This window comes from Lithobates pipiens, unplaced genomic scaffold (assembly GCF_037356315.1).
Source record: "Lithobates pipiens isolate NorthernLeopardFrog02 unplaced genomic scaffold, aLitPip1_a1.2 Scaffold_8, whole genome shotgun sequence".
NCBI lineage: Eukaryota > Metazoa > Chordata > Amphibia > Anura > Ranidae > Lithobates > Lithobates pipiens.
Genome location: NW_027507903.1, coordinates 110,891,987 through 110,909,344, shown reverse-complemented (window position 1 = coordinate 110,909,344; position 17,358 = coordinate 110,891,987). Strand labels below are relative to the sequence as shown.

The window sequence follows — 17,358 nt, the reverse complement described above, 5'->3', positions numbered from 1 at the left end:
TTACAGAAAAAAAAATATACATATATTTAGATGTAGCATTGTATTGGTCAGTACATTGGAAAGGAGCAGCCAGGCGACACTGGGGTAGAAGGTCGGTGGGAGCTCTGTGCAGACTATGGTCAGGACAAGCAGTAAGGCATCCTAAATGGGGGGAGCAGGAACAACATGTAGCTCAGTCATCTCCAGCACATAGGTTTAGCAGGGCACGTTGATAGTCTCCTTTTGTGTCTTGCTGCAAAGACAAAGCAATGTTCAAGTCAAAAAATAATTTCTACACACAAAGTACCTATAAATGCTTCAAATATAGACCCCCCCCCCCCCCGCTGATACCACATGCAGTAGCATTTACTTAAAGAGGAGGGCCGTTTAAAAAAATAAAATAATTAAAAGTCAGCAGCTGCAAACACTGCAGCTGCTGACTTAATAAGCCGACTTACCTGTCCAGGGCGCCCGCGATGTCGGCCGCCCGAGGCCGACCCGTCCCTCGGCTCCCGGCGCCGCCATTCCTTCTAAGGGAAACAGGCAGTGGAGCCTTGCGGCTTCACTGCCCGTTTCCTACTGTGCATGCGCAAGTCATGCAGCGCTTTGTGAATGGGACGCGCTGTGTTCTGGGACACACAGTTCCCATAACACAGCGCGACCCATTACCCAGAAGACAATGCGACGAGTAGAGAAGAAAGAAGATCTCCGCGGAGGAGGAAGAGGAAGATTAGGATGATGTGCCTAGCAACAGGCATTTCTGGTAAGTAATTTCAGGGTGGCCCTCCACTTTAATATATTAACATTTATTTCTACACCTTGTATAGTTAGTATAGGCTGCATTCCCACATGCACACTGCTTATGATGTCCACAACAGGATCCAGAATGTTCACACAATGATGCCTACAACTGAAGCCTTATATTGGATTACATTAAGGGCCATTTCACACCAGATGCAGTTCCATTTTTTCTGCACCAATACAGTCAGTTCTGTTCAGTTTCTGCACCTGAAACTGACTGCATGGTGTGAACTAGAGCCATTGGAATACATGGAAAACACTGTGCATGCATTTCTAGTACAGAAAAAAAAGCATACGGGACTGAATGGAACTGCGTCTGGTGTGAACTAGCACTCAAAAAAGGGTGCAGGCAAACATATTGCTAAATGTGTTGCTGCCCTTTAATAATTTTACCTGCAACAGCAGCATTACAAACATGAGCACAAGGTGGCAGTCTGCATAAAGGACTGTTATCAGTGTGTGAGCAGCAATCTAACACTTACCAGCCATGTTAGAGCTGGAGCCTTGCAATCAGCAGAAGTGCGACCTTTACTATACTGCACACCTCAAGCCGTGACTTTGTGCTAATTTTCCTTTCTTCTTTTTTTCTGGCAGAAACTAGTTTGTGTGTACTTAAATGGATATGCCTTGCTGCCTAACGCTAAACCAACAATAATCCTGCTGTCTAAAAACTGCAAAGCAAACAAGCAAATAACTGAATGGGCCCCGAGGCCTAGCCAGCTACGCTTAGTCCTGCAGTTTGCACTTGAAATTATCCAATTATGTGTATGGCAGCTGGAAAAATTCTTATGTGAGGTCTCAAAAAAAAAGTTTCACTTACTGAAATGAAGTAGGACAAAGATTTGTTATATTTCTTCTTGAATTCTGCCTTGATTTTAAGCAAGTCTACCTCACTGCGGGATACCATATTCCGGATCAAGACTTTATCTTTGGTGCCTTTTCCCTGGAAATAAAAAAGTTACAGGTTAATTCCCAATTGAATACTGACAATTCACAAAAGACAAACCTGCCTTTCAGTTCTAAAATAGTCTACATGGAGGACAAACTAGACTTCTCAGAGGCATTCTGTTTAGAAATCTAAAACAAAACTTCTTTCTTTCTCATCCAGTGGGGGATACAGAAATGTATACAGGTCACACTTGCCCAGAATCTGTGGCAGTTTTCCATATGGAAAACGGCAGCATTCCCTGTTATTTAAGGGCAGACCTGTGCTAGCTTCTATTTCAGGGCAGGCAGGTGGCATATACACCATCTGCTTAATGGGGCACACGCCACTTAGTTTCTGAGCAGGAAGCCTAGCCAATTCCCCTGTGTGTACGAGGTGCGCCATTTGTTTGGATCACCGGGGATTGTGGTGTCCCTGAAAGTTTTCACCAGCTACCAACTGTCTAGATTTCTGGAAGTCCCTACGCCTTGCCTCTATGTGGTTGAAACATCTGTTAGACACAAATGAGAACCATCTCGCTGTAACAGGTTAACCCAGAATACACCACACTAACAGTTCTTTAAATGTTTGTTCTGTGCCTTCTGAGGGTGCCCACATCTGCAACCTGGGATCGTCTCCTAAGAATATAGAGTTTAACTTGTCGCTTGAGTCCTAGGTCTACCAGGTGGGGCCAAATCCTCTGCCTTGTTGGCACAGATTTCTACTACAGCCACACAAGACTATGGCTGATCTATCCTCGGCTGCAGCTGGCTTCTGAACCATTTACGAGAGGGACCATTTTTGATTTGGAGTCACTTCAACCTCTACCTGACAAGATCATCAATAAGGAGTTGCAGTTTTCTGAATTAAAAGATCGTTTCAGCCAAATCTGAAGAATCTGCCTAGTAATTCTAATCTCAGGTGCTTCAGAGTTCCTGCAGCTGAAAAACCTTCCCTTTGCACTTACTCTTCCAAGGTCTTCCTCAATGGGGTTTAGAAACACTTTCATATTCAAGGATCCTACTGATCAGCAGTTGCAATCCCCCTTTAAAACCCAGTGGTTGCAGGGTTTGTTCGTCATTGTTCCAGCCCCTGCTTCAGTTCGGTCAGGGGTTGTACTCCAACCTGGTCAACTGTTCTTTTTACCAGAGCAACATCTATCCTCTCTTTAAGTCCAAAAGGTTTTGCATGATACCCATCTTTTTTTATTTACACATGCTGGTAGTAGGAGGGGATTATACTGAGCTGTACTACATTTTTTTTTCTGTTTGACAATATCTGGACCCCATGCAGTATAACCCTAAGGTGAAAGGATTCCTGTGTCCATTGATGGACTTTAAGAAAATAATTTTACAGTGGGTACAATTTCCCTTTCCCTCCTATACTTCGATAAGAGTGAAAGTACACCTATGGTGTAAAGAGATGCAGGACTCATTTCCCTTCAATTATTTAAAGTTTGGAAGAGACAATTATTAATAAATATTCAGTTGAAATGTTTACAATTGTGAATGTTGCTCTTACCTTCATTGAGTCGTACAGCCTGTCTGCAAAATACAGGGGCTTGTTCTGAATACACTGCACTGTAGGAGAAAAACAATAAGGAGAGGTTACAACACCGACATATCAAGCTGGCCATGTTGGTTACATAGTTTTATTAAAGGTAACTGGAAGTCTGATCTATACCCCTGCGCACCTGTGTAAGGTAATACATTTGTATTGTGTGAAACGCGTGTACCAAGCAACTCCTGTGTCATGTGGTGTCACTTTGGGATGTCCAACAAAGGATTTAGGGAAACCAGTCGTGATGTGCAGCCATGCTTTCATTTTCTGTCACTGGGGATCCCAGACGCTGTGATTACATTATTGTAGTGCCGGGGATCTGTCATTTAGCGGCGGTAAACATGAACGGGCGTCAAGATTGGCAAGGATTTACAGTGCTGGAAGCCTTTACTGATGATGGACTTGCATTAGTGGATGAAGTGGCTGACAACGTATTTACATCTGGGGACATTAGTGAAATTATTTATTTTCAATTTACTCTTAGTGGGAATGGGTAAGTGGTACTAATGTGTGGTGGTGAATGGTCTGAGCCTGTGTGAGGTACGGGGTAACTAAACAGTCGTCAGAAGTGCATTAATTTGTACGTTTAAAGGATACAAGCATGTTTAAAATAAATATGCTCACTATCCTCTATCTTTTTTTTTTTTAATAATCTTTATTTTAGTCAGCATTGTGAAAAAGTAAAGGACCAGAAATTAAACCTAAAATAACCTAAAAAAAAAAAACAAAAAAAACAAGGAAAACAAACAAGACCATAACAAAATAGGTACAGTATACCGAAGTACCAGGAGTCGTCACTCACAAAATAGGTAACAGACACAATAGATGGGCCGAGAGCTGCCTCGACACTATTAAGCACAAGGGAACTCTCCTGTGTCACAAACTTTCGGTCCCAGTCGACATATCTGCTCTCTCACCGACAGAGGAGCGGAGAGAACCAACCACTCTCAGGAAAATAAAAATGTGTCTAAAGCTTGCATAAAATTATTCTCCATTATCCCGAGCCATCATGTGACTGAGCGCCTGTACACACTCCAAAAATATGGTTGTGCCCTTCACACCAGGTTCAAAGCTACCGAGATGCGGTGCCTGGTAAATAGATAGTGGATGGGGAACGATCAGCTAAGGTTAATTTTTTTAAATCTGGGGTCTGCCAACACCAATAATGCTATTTCTAAGCTGGACGACATTGAAACTGGTTGGGCAATAAGTTCCTTCCAGTTTGCCCAAATGGACTCAAACCTCTTGCGTCTGTCTTTACATGTGGCAAATCACTCCTCCGCCTCCATGATCTCCCTCACCTTCCGCATCCACTTCAAAATACATGTAATATTTAGACAAAATTTGGACATGGAGACATCAAAGTTGTCAAAATTGATGATACAGAAATCTTATACCCATGCGTTTCAGAGATGAATGTGGTCTCCATCAGGGGTTTAATAGGAAATATGAAATTTAAAAATTACAAATATACAATCAATTCAGCATATTTAGCCCAAACTGCATTGTCCATGAGGAAAAGTGCCATTGACTTACATTTTTTTGAATTGCACATACATAAAATTGTCCAAATCCATTTTTAAAAGGAGAAAGACCCTGTCACATGGAGTCAATCCGCCATCCCATCCACATTGTCCCTGCTTGGAATGAAACTCAGAGAGGTATCTCAAACCTAGATTCAGTGTCACAAAAGAAATATATATGTGGACCATACCCCAAAAATCGAAAGGGGGCTTTGGTCCTAGGTTGGAGCGAATCACGTGTACTAGGGCCTATAAAGCAGGAATCCTGAAAAATATGTCATAAAACTTGTATATAGATGGATTAAAAAAAAATAAAAAATAAATAAAAATGTATATAAATCTGTCCATAGTCCACAAGTGTTTGTATTTTGTCCACAAGTTTTGTTCATCCACAAGCCGAATCTGGAATGCTTGGAATGAAACTCTTTCAGAGTTTCATTCTAAGCAGGGACAAATGTGGATGGGATGGTGGGTTGACTCCATGTGACAGAGTCTTTTGCCTTTTACAAAATGGATTTGGATGATTTTATGTATGTGCAATTCAACAAAATGTAAGTCAATGGCACTTTTCCTTATGGACAATGCAATTTGGGCTAAATATGCTGAATTGATTGTTGACCATTTGTATTTTATAGATTGCACATTTCCTGTTAAACCCCTGATGAAGAAGACCACATTCATCTCCAAAATGTGTTGGGTATAGGATTTCTGTATCATCAATTTGCACAATTCTGATGTCTCTATGTCCAAATATTACATGTATTTTTCTAGATAGTTAATAAAATTATTACAATTTTTTTTCTATACTGTGTATTGGTAGTGCCTTAAAAATCCCACCCCTAGGAGTTCCTCTCTATTCCATATTAAAGGATATTAGGTAAGGCCATAGTTACTCTTGGCTTCTCCACACAAGCTTAATAAAAAGACTACGGAGCTCCATGAAAAAGCATCTGGGTAGGCAGATAGGTACCATCTGCAGGGGAAGAGTGTCATTTTTATGATATTAGTGCAACCAACCCAAGTGAAAGTAGTCTTATCCCAAGACTGCAAATTTAAGCTAAACTTCTTTAGTAATGGGGTGTAGTTATGGGTAAATCGACCTTCCAAACTACTAGTAAGCTGGATTCCCAGATACCGTATTGAAGAAGATGTCCAAGCAAAAGAGAAAGCTCCCTTCAGGGCGGTAGTCATGACTGGAGATATCGTAATCAGCAAGATCTCCGATTTGGTATAGTCGATCTTAAAGTTAGAAACCTGGCTATAAGTTGCTAGTTCCTCCATCAGGTTTGGCAGTGAGACTGTAGGGTTTACCATGTGAAATAGGACATCTGTATATGCAGAAAGTTTATGTTCTGAAGAACCTACAGTAACCCCTCTGATGTTTTGATTAGCTCATATTTTCCTGAGCAGAGGTTCAAAGACCAGAGCAAACAAAAGGGTTGAAAGTGGACACCTGTCTTATGCCGTTCCAGATAGGAAACACTGACGATAAACAGCCATTCACCTTAACCTGAGCGGTAGGAGATGCATAAAGGAATGATATCCAGTGCAACATCTGAGGCCCCAACCCCAGCCTAGCCAGTACCGCATTGAGAAAGCCCCAGTAAACGCAATCAAATGCCTTCTCGGCATATGTGGAGAGAATCAAATATGGGGGCAGATGGTCACATGTCTGTGCCCAATGAATGAGTTGTAGAGCCCGAAAAAAGTTATCTCGGACCTCCCGGCCCACTATAAAGCCTGTCTGATCTGGGTGGACTATTTCGGGGAGGAGATTGGTAAGGATTTTGGAAAATAGTTTTAAATCTGTATTCAATAAAGAGATTGGGCGGTAGCTCTGTGGGAGCTTTCCTTCTATCAGGAGGACAGGGATGTGAGCCAGTGAAGCCCCCTGAGGGAGATGCTCTGCAGAAGCCAAGGAATTGAAGAAGGAGGAGCACATAGGTGCCTGTATTCTCTCGATAAATTTCAAACAGTAGGTCTTTGTGAAGCCACCCAGCCCTGGGCTCTTCTCATCAGGAAGTGACTTCACTGTAGCCAACTCCAGCTTCCAGATAGGATATGGCTATGCTGCTTGACAGATTGGGAAGACCAGAAGAGGAGAGATTGGTCCCTACTGCTTCTCCAGCAGACATAGCGCAGAAACAAGCAAGGATAGAGGTCAAATTATACAGGGCCGCGTAATAGTCCCGGAACAGAGAATTTTCATGTTATGTTGTACAGGTTCCCTCGTGGGGGAAAGGAGTTTATGAACATTATTATTATACAGTGCCAACAGTTTGCGCAGCACTTTACAGCATGAGGGCAGACATGTGACGATACGCCCTGCTTCAGGAGAGCCCTGGTCAGTCATGCCACTCTTATTACCATGTTCATAGTACTTATGAGCTACATAGCGTAACCGTTGGCAGAATCCTCTATCCTTTTAAAGGGACGTTCCGGGCACACTTTTTAATTTATTTATTTATTTTTTAACACTAGCTGCTGACTTTTAACAAGGACAATTACCTGTCCAGTGAGCCCGCTATGTCGGCGCTCCCCGGATCCGCTGTCGGCGCCGGCATTTTAACAGAGGGAAACAGGAAGTGGGGCTTCACTGGCCATTTCTTACTGCGCGAGTCTCACAGCGCTTTGTGAATGGCCCCATTGTTTTTGGGAGACACACATGTCCCAGAAGGCAACGGGGCCACTTACCAAAGAGGAGGAAGCGCCACGGAATAGGAAGAGACAGATTAGGAAGACTGCCTAGCAACAGGGGTTTCTGGTAAGTTAAAAAAAAAATGTCCAAATGTTTTTTTTTTTTCATTTTAAGAATATTAATGCTATTTGTATTTTAGGATGGCCCTCCACTTTAAAGACCAAAATAGTAAACATTCTGCACAGGAACTAATGTATGCTTCCCAACAAGTCAGGGTGTTCGTTTTTATGGAAATGTAAGCGCCAACATGTCCCTTTCCCATCTGGCACATGTGCTCAGCAATACCAAAGGCTATAATTGTCTCCCCTTTTCCCATAGGCTGGCCAAAGAGATAGGAATCATTACAACCTATGGGGCATCATCAGAAGGGGAGTATTTTCAATTCTAATCATAGAGGGAGCTAGACAGAATTATATTTATATTTTTTTAGTGTAAAACGTCCACTTATTCTTCAGACTTAACATTCATTGAAATGTACGATTCATAATTTAAGTAACTAAGAAATTGGTAAGCATACAGTACCCCCCGACAATCATCTCTCTGTGTAGAGCAATGTTTATAGAATTTACTGATCCTCCTAATGATCACAGTTTAAAACAGAGAAAACAACTTACCAAGATTAAGGAACGCATTCTCCAGGTCACCTTTCACTTCTTTCTTTATGCTCTCCTGCATGTCATATGGACTGTAGCTCTTGTACCTCTCAAACACTATAATTGAAACAAACAACATTATTGGCAAAAAAATAATAATCTGTGAAACATAATAGGGAAATAAAAACAGCAGCACACATCACACAATGCTAGGCATGCAGTTAACCCCTTGATATTAACCCCTTCCCAGTCAGTTTCATTATGACAGTGTCGGTGTACAGTATTATCACTGTATTAGTGTCACTAGCGATGTCAGTGTCAGTAACTGACCCTCCCAAATAGTGTCTCTTAGTGCCAGATTGCCCACCACACTATCACAGTCACACTATAAGTTGCTGATCATCGCCATTACAGTATAGCATCTATAGCCACATCATTTTCAGTACATATACCATAGTCAATAGACACTATAACTTTTACACAAACCAATTAATATACACTTATTGGGATTTTTTTTATTTTTTTTACCAAAGTGTAGCAGAGTATATTTAGACCTAAAATTTATGAAGACTTTTTTTTTAATTGGATATGTTTTATAACAGAAATTAGAAAATATTGTTTGTTTTTTCAAAATGTTCGGTCTTTGTTTATATAACAAAAACGAGTGGTGGTCAAATGCAACCAAAAAAAAGAAGAAAAAAAAAAAGAAGGAAAAACTCTATTTGTGTGGATTTTTTTTTTTATTTATTTAATTTGCGTACAGTGTTGCATGACCACGCAATTACCAGTTAAATTAGCATAGTGCTGAAAAAAAAAAAAAAAAGAAAATGTGGTCATGAAGGTGACCACCTTCCGGAGGTCAAGTGGTTAATTTATATATATATATATATATATATATATATATATATATATATATATATATATATATATATATATTATCTCTATCTATCCCCGGAGTTCTGCTTTAAATAGCCAATGCGAAAGACATGAACAATGAATAAAAATCTGGTCTACAGAGAAAAGCAGTGTGGACAGCAGACAAGGAGACTTGAGCAACATCTTACAGACCTCTGGGGAGAAGGTTTTTGTGTTAAGAAGCAAAAACACTCTTTCCTGCCATTTTCAGGTACACATCCTGACTGAACAGTGAACCAAGACAGCTGCAAGACACTTGTATACATCACTTTACAACGTTCATGTACAATGGTCAGCTCTCAAATTTAGGCTACAGAAAAGTACACAAATATATTGATTGTGCTCTATAGTTGTGGGGGATTAGTTGGAAATTTAGGCTACTGACCAGCGGTGGGCTTTGTTCATGAAGGTACTATATAGTTCCTTGTGAAATTCAAAACCACAATTGGGCCAAATGTCAATACAGAAATGCTTGAAAAAACTGGCCACCAGCCCATTTTAACCCTTTTAATCACTTGCCGAGCGTGAAATAGCAAAATGGCAGCTACAGCACGATCAGCCAGTTTAGGGAGGGCATATGTTTTTCCCCCGGGGCCAGCAGGGGGCCCCATGAGAGTACCTCCATCCCAATCTCTGCTTATCCCAGTGCCCATGCTCTATCCCACAGTGATTCACCTCTGTGGCAGCCGACATCTCTCCCACCTAAGTCTGCAGCACATCACACAGACTCAGAGGATCATCCTCCTCGGCTCCGATGTACACAGACAGAAGGGGGAGGAGATATCTTACACAGCAGGAGCCACGCTGATTCTGGAGGTCTGTGTATAGTAGGTGGGGGGGGGATTTTCCAATTCGACCCCCCCCCTACTCCAAAGTAAAGAGTTGCCACCTGTCCCTCTCTGCACCCCATCCCAGGGAGCCCCTCGGTCCTTATTTCAGGGATCCTTCTCTGTTCTCATCCCAGGGGTCCCCTAAAAACCAAATGTGATAGGGAGCTAAGGACAGTAAGGCCTTCTTTACATTCACAAGTTGGGGTGGGAAAACCCTCATAGCTCGTCTGTTTTTACCCCCACTCCAACCACATCCTCTTTAACTGCAGTAGCCAGGGGTGTACACATGTTGCAGCCTCAGCAGGAATTATACACCATCATGCTTGGCATGGGGCTGCTCTGCAAAAAGCCGTGCAAACTTGTGCAGTACAGCGACCAAGTGGTTAAAGCAGGAGATAAAGGTGGCATTGTATTGCCTTATCACATCACCTGCTTTAACCCCTTGGATCCCACACTAGCATGCTGCTACTGCGTGCATTACATATGGTTGCAGGGTGTTTGCAGAGTGGCCCTATTCACTTAAAAAGGTCACGATCACCCAACAAAAGCAAAAGGGGGTATAATTCCTGCCGCAGCATGTGTACATCCTCAGCTGCTGCCTCTGTAGCTAAAGGGGGTAGGGACCAACATATGTAATGTGGGCAGTGTGGCAGGGACACAGGGGGGCCCCCATGATCTCTTATTGCCTGGGGGCCCCCGTGAGTTGTCAGTCCGCCTCTGGATGCACCACTCAGCACGTTCGCTCACGCCCAATGCAGCACGCTCTGGGATTGCCATGTCCTTTGGACAAAGCTAATCACAGATCGGGGTAAAGGGCCAATCCCAATGGTCCTTTACCACGTGATCACAACAGTGTCCATTTACAGCTAATTGCAATGTAAACACAAGCTGGTTATTGGCATTCCTTTCCTCATGCTGACAGCGTGAGGAGAGCCAGTAACCGGCTTGTGTGAAAGGAACATCTACACTTATCAGTGCAGTCCCAACAGTGCTGCCAATCAGTGCCCACCAGCAAAGGAGAAAAATTGCTGGTTTTCATTTATTTAGCAAAAAATAATAAATAAAAACACAGTGGTGATTAAAATACCAACAAAAGAAAGCTATTTGGGTAAAATAAAAAATTATAAAAATGTTATATGGGTAAAGTGTTGCATGACCGTGCAATTGTCATTCAAAGTACGACAGCCCTGAAAGCTAAAAAATTGGGCTGGGCAGGAAGGGGGTAAAAGTAAAAGTGCCCAGTAGGTACCTTGCATTGGGCTTCATGTAAACTCTTCAAAAAATAAATAAAATAGAAACTTTATTTCAGCATCATGGCAATACAGCATAAAACCCTTCCGAATTTTCACATTTCTAGCCCTAACAATCTACTTTTAAAGTTATGGGTACATGATCTATTTATTAGGGGAGGGAAGATTAGATTAGCCGCTGTGCCAGCACATCAAAAACAGATGGGTTACCCTAAACAAAAGATGACTTTCAGGCAAACTAATATTTTATCTTCCCATGTCAACAGCTGTAGGTCATGGTGGTTCTAGTGCACTGCATATTGCCATTCATGTAACACTGGTAATCTCTAAAAGTGAATTGGTGCTCCTTCATTTTTTCTTCCTGTGCGATGCTGCAGCGAGGCCTGGGCATACAACCAAGACAGCTGACTGAAAGAAAGGCAAACACCCCCTCTCATCATAGCCAATGACTCTCAGGAGAATTTGTTAGAAGTTATAAGGCTGATAACAGAAGAACAGAGCAGGAGACAGCTAAGGGACATAGTGCTTTGAAGAGCGATAAGAAAACACTGCAGAGATATGTGCCCAACTCAAATGTCATGAATCGGGTTTACATCCACTTTAAGCGGTTTGTCTAGAGTTCAGCTGTAAGAAATTTGTCCCCCATGCTTTAAAGTAAGAGGTATCTATCCAGCCTACAGCATATTTCAAGGAAATCTTATTCATTTTCAGCACAGTTTTATATGAACGCCATACCTTTCTGTAGATGAGAAATGCTTCTTTCTGTCATGATTGTAATCCACTTGCTTACATCTGTTCCCTTTCTCTTCACTCCGGCCTCGTATAGTTCCTGTGCAGCAATAGGAATTCACAGAAGTATTAGAGCCCTGATTCTGGTTCTCGTGTTATGGAAGAGTGTTAAGTTGGGTACATAAGAAGTTACAATGAATGTCCTTATAGATCAGGGCAGAAGTTCATTTAAATTCTCTATAAAGGCCAATATATCATTGTAAATATCTGAACCCATACTAAAATAAAAGCCATAAAGTAAACCCGATTATTGGAGTTTCAAACTGAAGTTTCACTAACTGGTACACTGGAGAGGCGCTTTACAATGGACAGTATAACTGACCTGTTCATGTGGCTGGAGCCAACGGCCTCTCTTATCACTTACAAAGGATAGAAAACATTACTGACGCTTTAGAGAAAGAAACTTTAATATGACAATTGTATCTGAATAATCTATGAGTGCTGCATGGTTTAAATGGACTTACCCTGGCATCCTGGTCAATCTTCTCATAATCCACCACTGAACCATCCTCTTGCCTCTTACCCTGCATACAAACATACCAGATCACTGGTGAGTTTCTGGGGTTACAGTTCACAGAAGCAATGATACAAAAATTAGAAATTATTTTCCTGTAAGCAAAGCTGCCAGAAGATACAAATGTCACACAGGAATCACTGCAATGGTATTACATTAATTACATACAAGACGGTGTGGTGAGAAAATACAATGGACACCCGGTGTAGGAAGACGTCTACATTTATAGTATCCTATTATATTGGTATTCGTGATTATTTACGTAAAAATTACCGTCGGACAATATTTATGCATTATTAGTGGTAAAATAATCTGTATAAACACTACAACCCAATTGTATAATTTCCTATCTGATTGAACATAATGAGATCAGACTCTTTAGAGGAATTGCATAGTTGATGTATGTGACCATTAACATTAGATATAATCAACTGCAATTAATAAACTCTTCTCCAATCTGTGATACTTCCCATTATCAATTGGATTACTAAATGTTTGGCGTGACTTGTCACAACTCAATCTATTAATGGCAGGATGGGCAGACCATAAAATACCCTACAAATTATTCTCATCTGTAACCGACATAAGGGAAGCCTTACACAGACGATGCAGGGAGACCAGTCTAAGCATTTAATAGTCTGCCCGTGTAGGGGCATTAATCTGAGGGGAAAAATGATCATGAATGAGCAACAGCATTTCATAAAACGTTTGACAAAGACGTTTTATTATTATGTCAGTGATGGCGAACCTTGGCACCCCAGATGTTTTGGAACTACATTTCCCATGATGCTCCACTACGCTGCAGAGTGCTAGAGCATCATGGGAAATGTAGTTCCAAAACATCTGGGGTGCCAAAGTTTGCCATCACTGCCCTATGTGGTTGTTCAAGGACTGTTTCTTTTTCATAAAGTCAAAACATCCACATTCACATAGAGTGTAAATGACACCCGAGCAAACATTAAAGCAAACTAAATAATGTGTGGGATATTGGACTCCTGACCCTCTGAAAATGTCAATTTCTGGCCTAGTATGCCGACACAAAGGTTTCAGTTCTTCCACAGCAAGAATGTGAATCGGGAAAGTAGAGACAAAAGTCATTACCTATTAACAGGATACTTGTTCCAGAATTCTAGCTAGAGGATCAGTATGACAGCCAGGCAAGATCATTTTTACAATGTCTCAATCACACACATAATAGTAGAGCTGCACGAATAATCGTTATCGTGATTTTTTTCCCCCTTGCGATCTGGACAAAGCATTTCCCGATTCTTTCTATGCAGAGAATTCTCTCTGCTGAAGCCGACAAAAGAAAGGAAAGGGGAAAAAAAAAAAAAAGGCAGCCTGCCAAGCCAAGTATCACAACATTCTTTAGTAGTGGAACTAAATGCTGGCCATACACTATACAAAAAAAAAAAAAAAACAGCTGAAATTCTGACTTTTGGCCAGTTCGTTCACTTTTCAGACAGTTAATGGGAACAAAATCGATAATCGCTGGGGCGTTTTTGAGCCGAAAGAATGAAGGACAAGTTTGGAAATTTTCTGCTTAATGAACGATAAATTTGAAAGGTTAATGTGCTTCCCGTCCGAACTGTCTGCACTAGGTATATGTAAAAAAAACGACCAAAAAAAATGGATTCATTTATGTCCACTAAACGATTTATCGGTTATTACATAATGGCACTATCGTAGAGGTCGACCTATATGGGTTTTTCTCTGGCCGATGCCGATATTTAGAAATCATGGCGGCCGATAGCCGATATATGATGCCGATTTTTTTGGGCCGATATGTTAGGCCGAATTTTATTTATTTATTTTTTCCTTTTTTATTTAGGATTTTTTTTTTTTAATCCCCCTTGATCTAACACACCTTTCCCACTGGGGTGTTTTTCAGGCGCTTTTGGGCTAAAAATAGCGCCTGTAAAGTGCCTGCAAAATGGCTCCCCTGCAGTCTGTGTGAAAGACAGAGTGCTTTCACACTGAGGCGATGCGCTGGCAGGATCTTAAAAAAAAGTCCTGCAAGCAGCACGTTTGGAGTGGTGTATACCGCTCCTCCACCACTCCTGCCCATTGATATGAATGGGCACCACTGCCGAAGCACATGCAATGCGATTTGGCAGCAGTGCTTCATGGGCGCATTTAACCTCTTCCTTGGCCGCTAGCTGGGTTAGATGTGCCCCACTAGCAGCCAAATAGCACCGCTAAAATGATGGTAAAGAGCCGCTAAAACTTGCGTTTTACCATCAACGCCTGCCCGCTCCAGTGTGAAAGCAGTCTTCATAAGTGATACAGAAAATTTCTTACATTTAAACATTTATTAAACAAAACAAACCTCCAATCAGTTTACTTGTATGTATGATTTAGATAAAAAAAAAAAAAAAATAAAAAAAAAAAAAAAAACTATATATTAAATAAAAACAGGTAGTCAAAACTTTTGGACGAAAAAAAAAAATGGGCTAACTTTACTGTTTTTATTTTATTTTTATATTTTAAATAGTGTATTTTTTTCCCCAAAAATTGCATTTGAAAGACCTCTGTGCAAATGCCGTGTGACATAAAATATTGCAACAACCGCTATTTTATTCCCTAGGATCTCTGCTAAAAAAATATATATAATTTTTGGGGGGGTCTAAGTGATTTTCTGGCAGAAAATACAGGATTTTTACTTGTAAGCAACAAGTGTCAGAAAAGATTTAGTCTTTAAATGGTTAAACTGAGAACTTCTACACACTGAGATGACTTCATTCATTCAATTGTAAACATTGTATCTTTCTGTTCTTTTCTTGGCAGCCTGCCCAGAGAGGAGGAAAGACGTTTCTATGGCAACTTACACTGACTTCTATTACAGAAGTAATTTCAAAGTCCCGCTGTAGTTCTATATCGGCTATATGCCGATTAATTAAAAAACTGCAAATATCGGCCGATATATCGGTCGACCTCTACACTATCGTTTGCTCTCACGGCCGCCGAATGTTTGTTTTTCGAAAATGGGTTTGGCCGATTTTTCGTAGTGTATGGCCAGCAAAAGGTATATAGTGCGTAAACAACTTTCGACAGCCGATTCTGAATTTTCGTATGAAAATTCCTGAAACGACAAACTCCAAAAATTTTCTGGTATGGAAACAGAATAAACGTTTTTTGTTTAATGTGTACCGTTTTCGTATGATTTTCATACAAGAGAAATCAGAAAAGAGACTCTGCGCTGATCAGAAACAATAAACAAAAGCAGCTTTTGTCGTACAAGAATTTTGGTGCACATTTTCTTTCATCGGTTCCGATTTGCTGTGAAACAATCGGACAAACTTTAGTATAAACATTGTAACAATTTGTCCTTTAGATCAAAAGGAATACACTTTTGTGTGTAAATGAGGGAAGTTTAACCACTTAAATACTAAACCTTTTTTCTGACATTTGTTGGTTTCAATTTAAAATCAATTTTTTTTGCTAGAACATTACTTAGAACCCCCAAATATATATATATATATATATATATATATATATATATATATATATATATATATATATATATATGAATTACACTTTAATTTTAAATAAACAAAGCAAAAACTAACCAGCAAGTTAGTCCAATTTTTTTTTTTTTTGTATACTGTGAAAAATTTTACGCCGCGAGAATCGTGATCTTTATTGTAAGCAAAAAAATCATTTATCACACACACACACACACACTCACGCACACACACGCGCACACACACACACACACACACACACTACTGTGCAAAAGTTTTAGGCATGTGTGATCACCCTTTGCCTTCAAAGCAGCTTTAATGCCTCCATTCTTCTAGATACACTTGCACACATTTTTTGAATTAACTTGGCAGCTAGGCCGTCCCAAACATCTAGGAGAACTAACCACAGAGTCGATAAGACCAGGGCTCTGCGAGGGCCAAACCATAATTTCCAGACTCCTTGTTCTGCTTTACACTGAAGATAGTTCTTAATGACATTGGCTGCATGTTTGGGGTCGTTGTCCTGATGCAGAATAAAATTGGGGCCAATTACATGCCCCTCTGATGTTATGGCATGATGGGCAAGTATCTACCTGTATTTCTCAGCATTGAGGACACCATTGATCCTGACAAATCTCCAAATCTATTTGCAGAAATGCAGCCCCAAACTCGCAAGGAACCTCTGCCATGCTTCAGGGATGCCATACCATCAGGGAGGCATGTGACTGGCCCCAAATTATTCTGCAGCAGCACAATTACCCCATACATACAGCCAATACCATTAAGAACTATCTTCAGTGTAAAGAACAAGGAGTCCTGCAAGTGATGGTTTGGCCCCCACAGAGCCCTGATCTCAACAACGAGTCTGTCTGGAATTACATGAGACAGAAGGATTTGAAGCAGCCTACATCCACAGACGTTCTGTGGTGAGTTCTCCAAGATGTTTGAAACAACCTACCTGCTGAGTTCCATGAAAAACTGTGTGCAAGTGTACCTAGAAGAATTGATGCTACTTTAATCGCTGGCTGACTGGCTCACGCTGATACACGTCGGCAGAAGGGCACGTACAGGCAGAGTAACGTACCTGTATGTTGCCCTTTAAGAAGCGGTTTGTGGGCTCGCACCCGCCGATAACTCCTTGAGTGTGATTACGGGTCACGCGGACTCGATGTCTACGGGGATACCCGCAATCGTCTCACGGAGATAAAGAACAGGGAAATGCTGTTGTAAACAAGCATTTCCCCATTCTGCCTGGTGACACTGGTCACAGCTCCCTGTAATCGGGATCGGTGATCACTGTAGTGTCACACACAGCCCTTTCTTCCCACAGTTAGAATCACTCCCTAGGACACACTTAACTCCTACAACGCCACCTAGTGGTTAAAGTGGTTGTATACCCACATTTTTAACTTTTACCTACAGGAAAGCCTATAATAAGGCTTACCTGTAGGTAAAAAAAATATCTCCTAAACCTGACAGGTTTAGGAGATATTCCCCTCGGTATGCGCCGCTGACTG

At 41.1% G+C, this 17,358-nt stretch overlaps 1 protein-coding gene across 1 annotated transcript in view; it reads right to left on the bottom strand.

Annotated features, from left to right (window-relative positions):
- ANXA2 (annexin A2) overlaps positions 1-17,358 on the bottom strand; it is a 42,825-nt gene continuing 25,467 nt past the window's right edge. Inside the window, exons 8-13 of the mRNA XM_077472486.1 lie at positions 12,328-12,387; positions 11,810-11,903; positions 8,101-8,196; positions 3,227-3,285; positions 1,601-1,723; positions 1-232 (exon numbers count right to left, since the gene is read on the bottom strand). Coding sequence (XP_077328612.1) covers positions 173-232; positions 1,601-1,723; positions 3,227-3,285; positions 8,101-8,196; positions 11,810-11,903; positions 12,328-12,387 — 492 coding nt within the window. The 3' untranslated portion in view covers positions 1-172. The remainder of the gene's footprint in view (positions 233-1,600; positions 1,724-3,226; positions 3,286-8,100; positions 8,197-11,809; positions 11,904-12,327; positions 12,388-17,358) is intronic.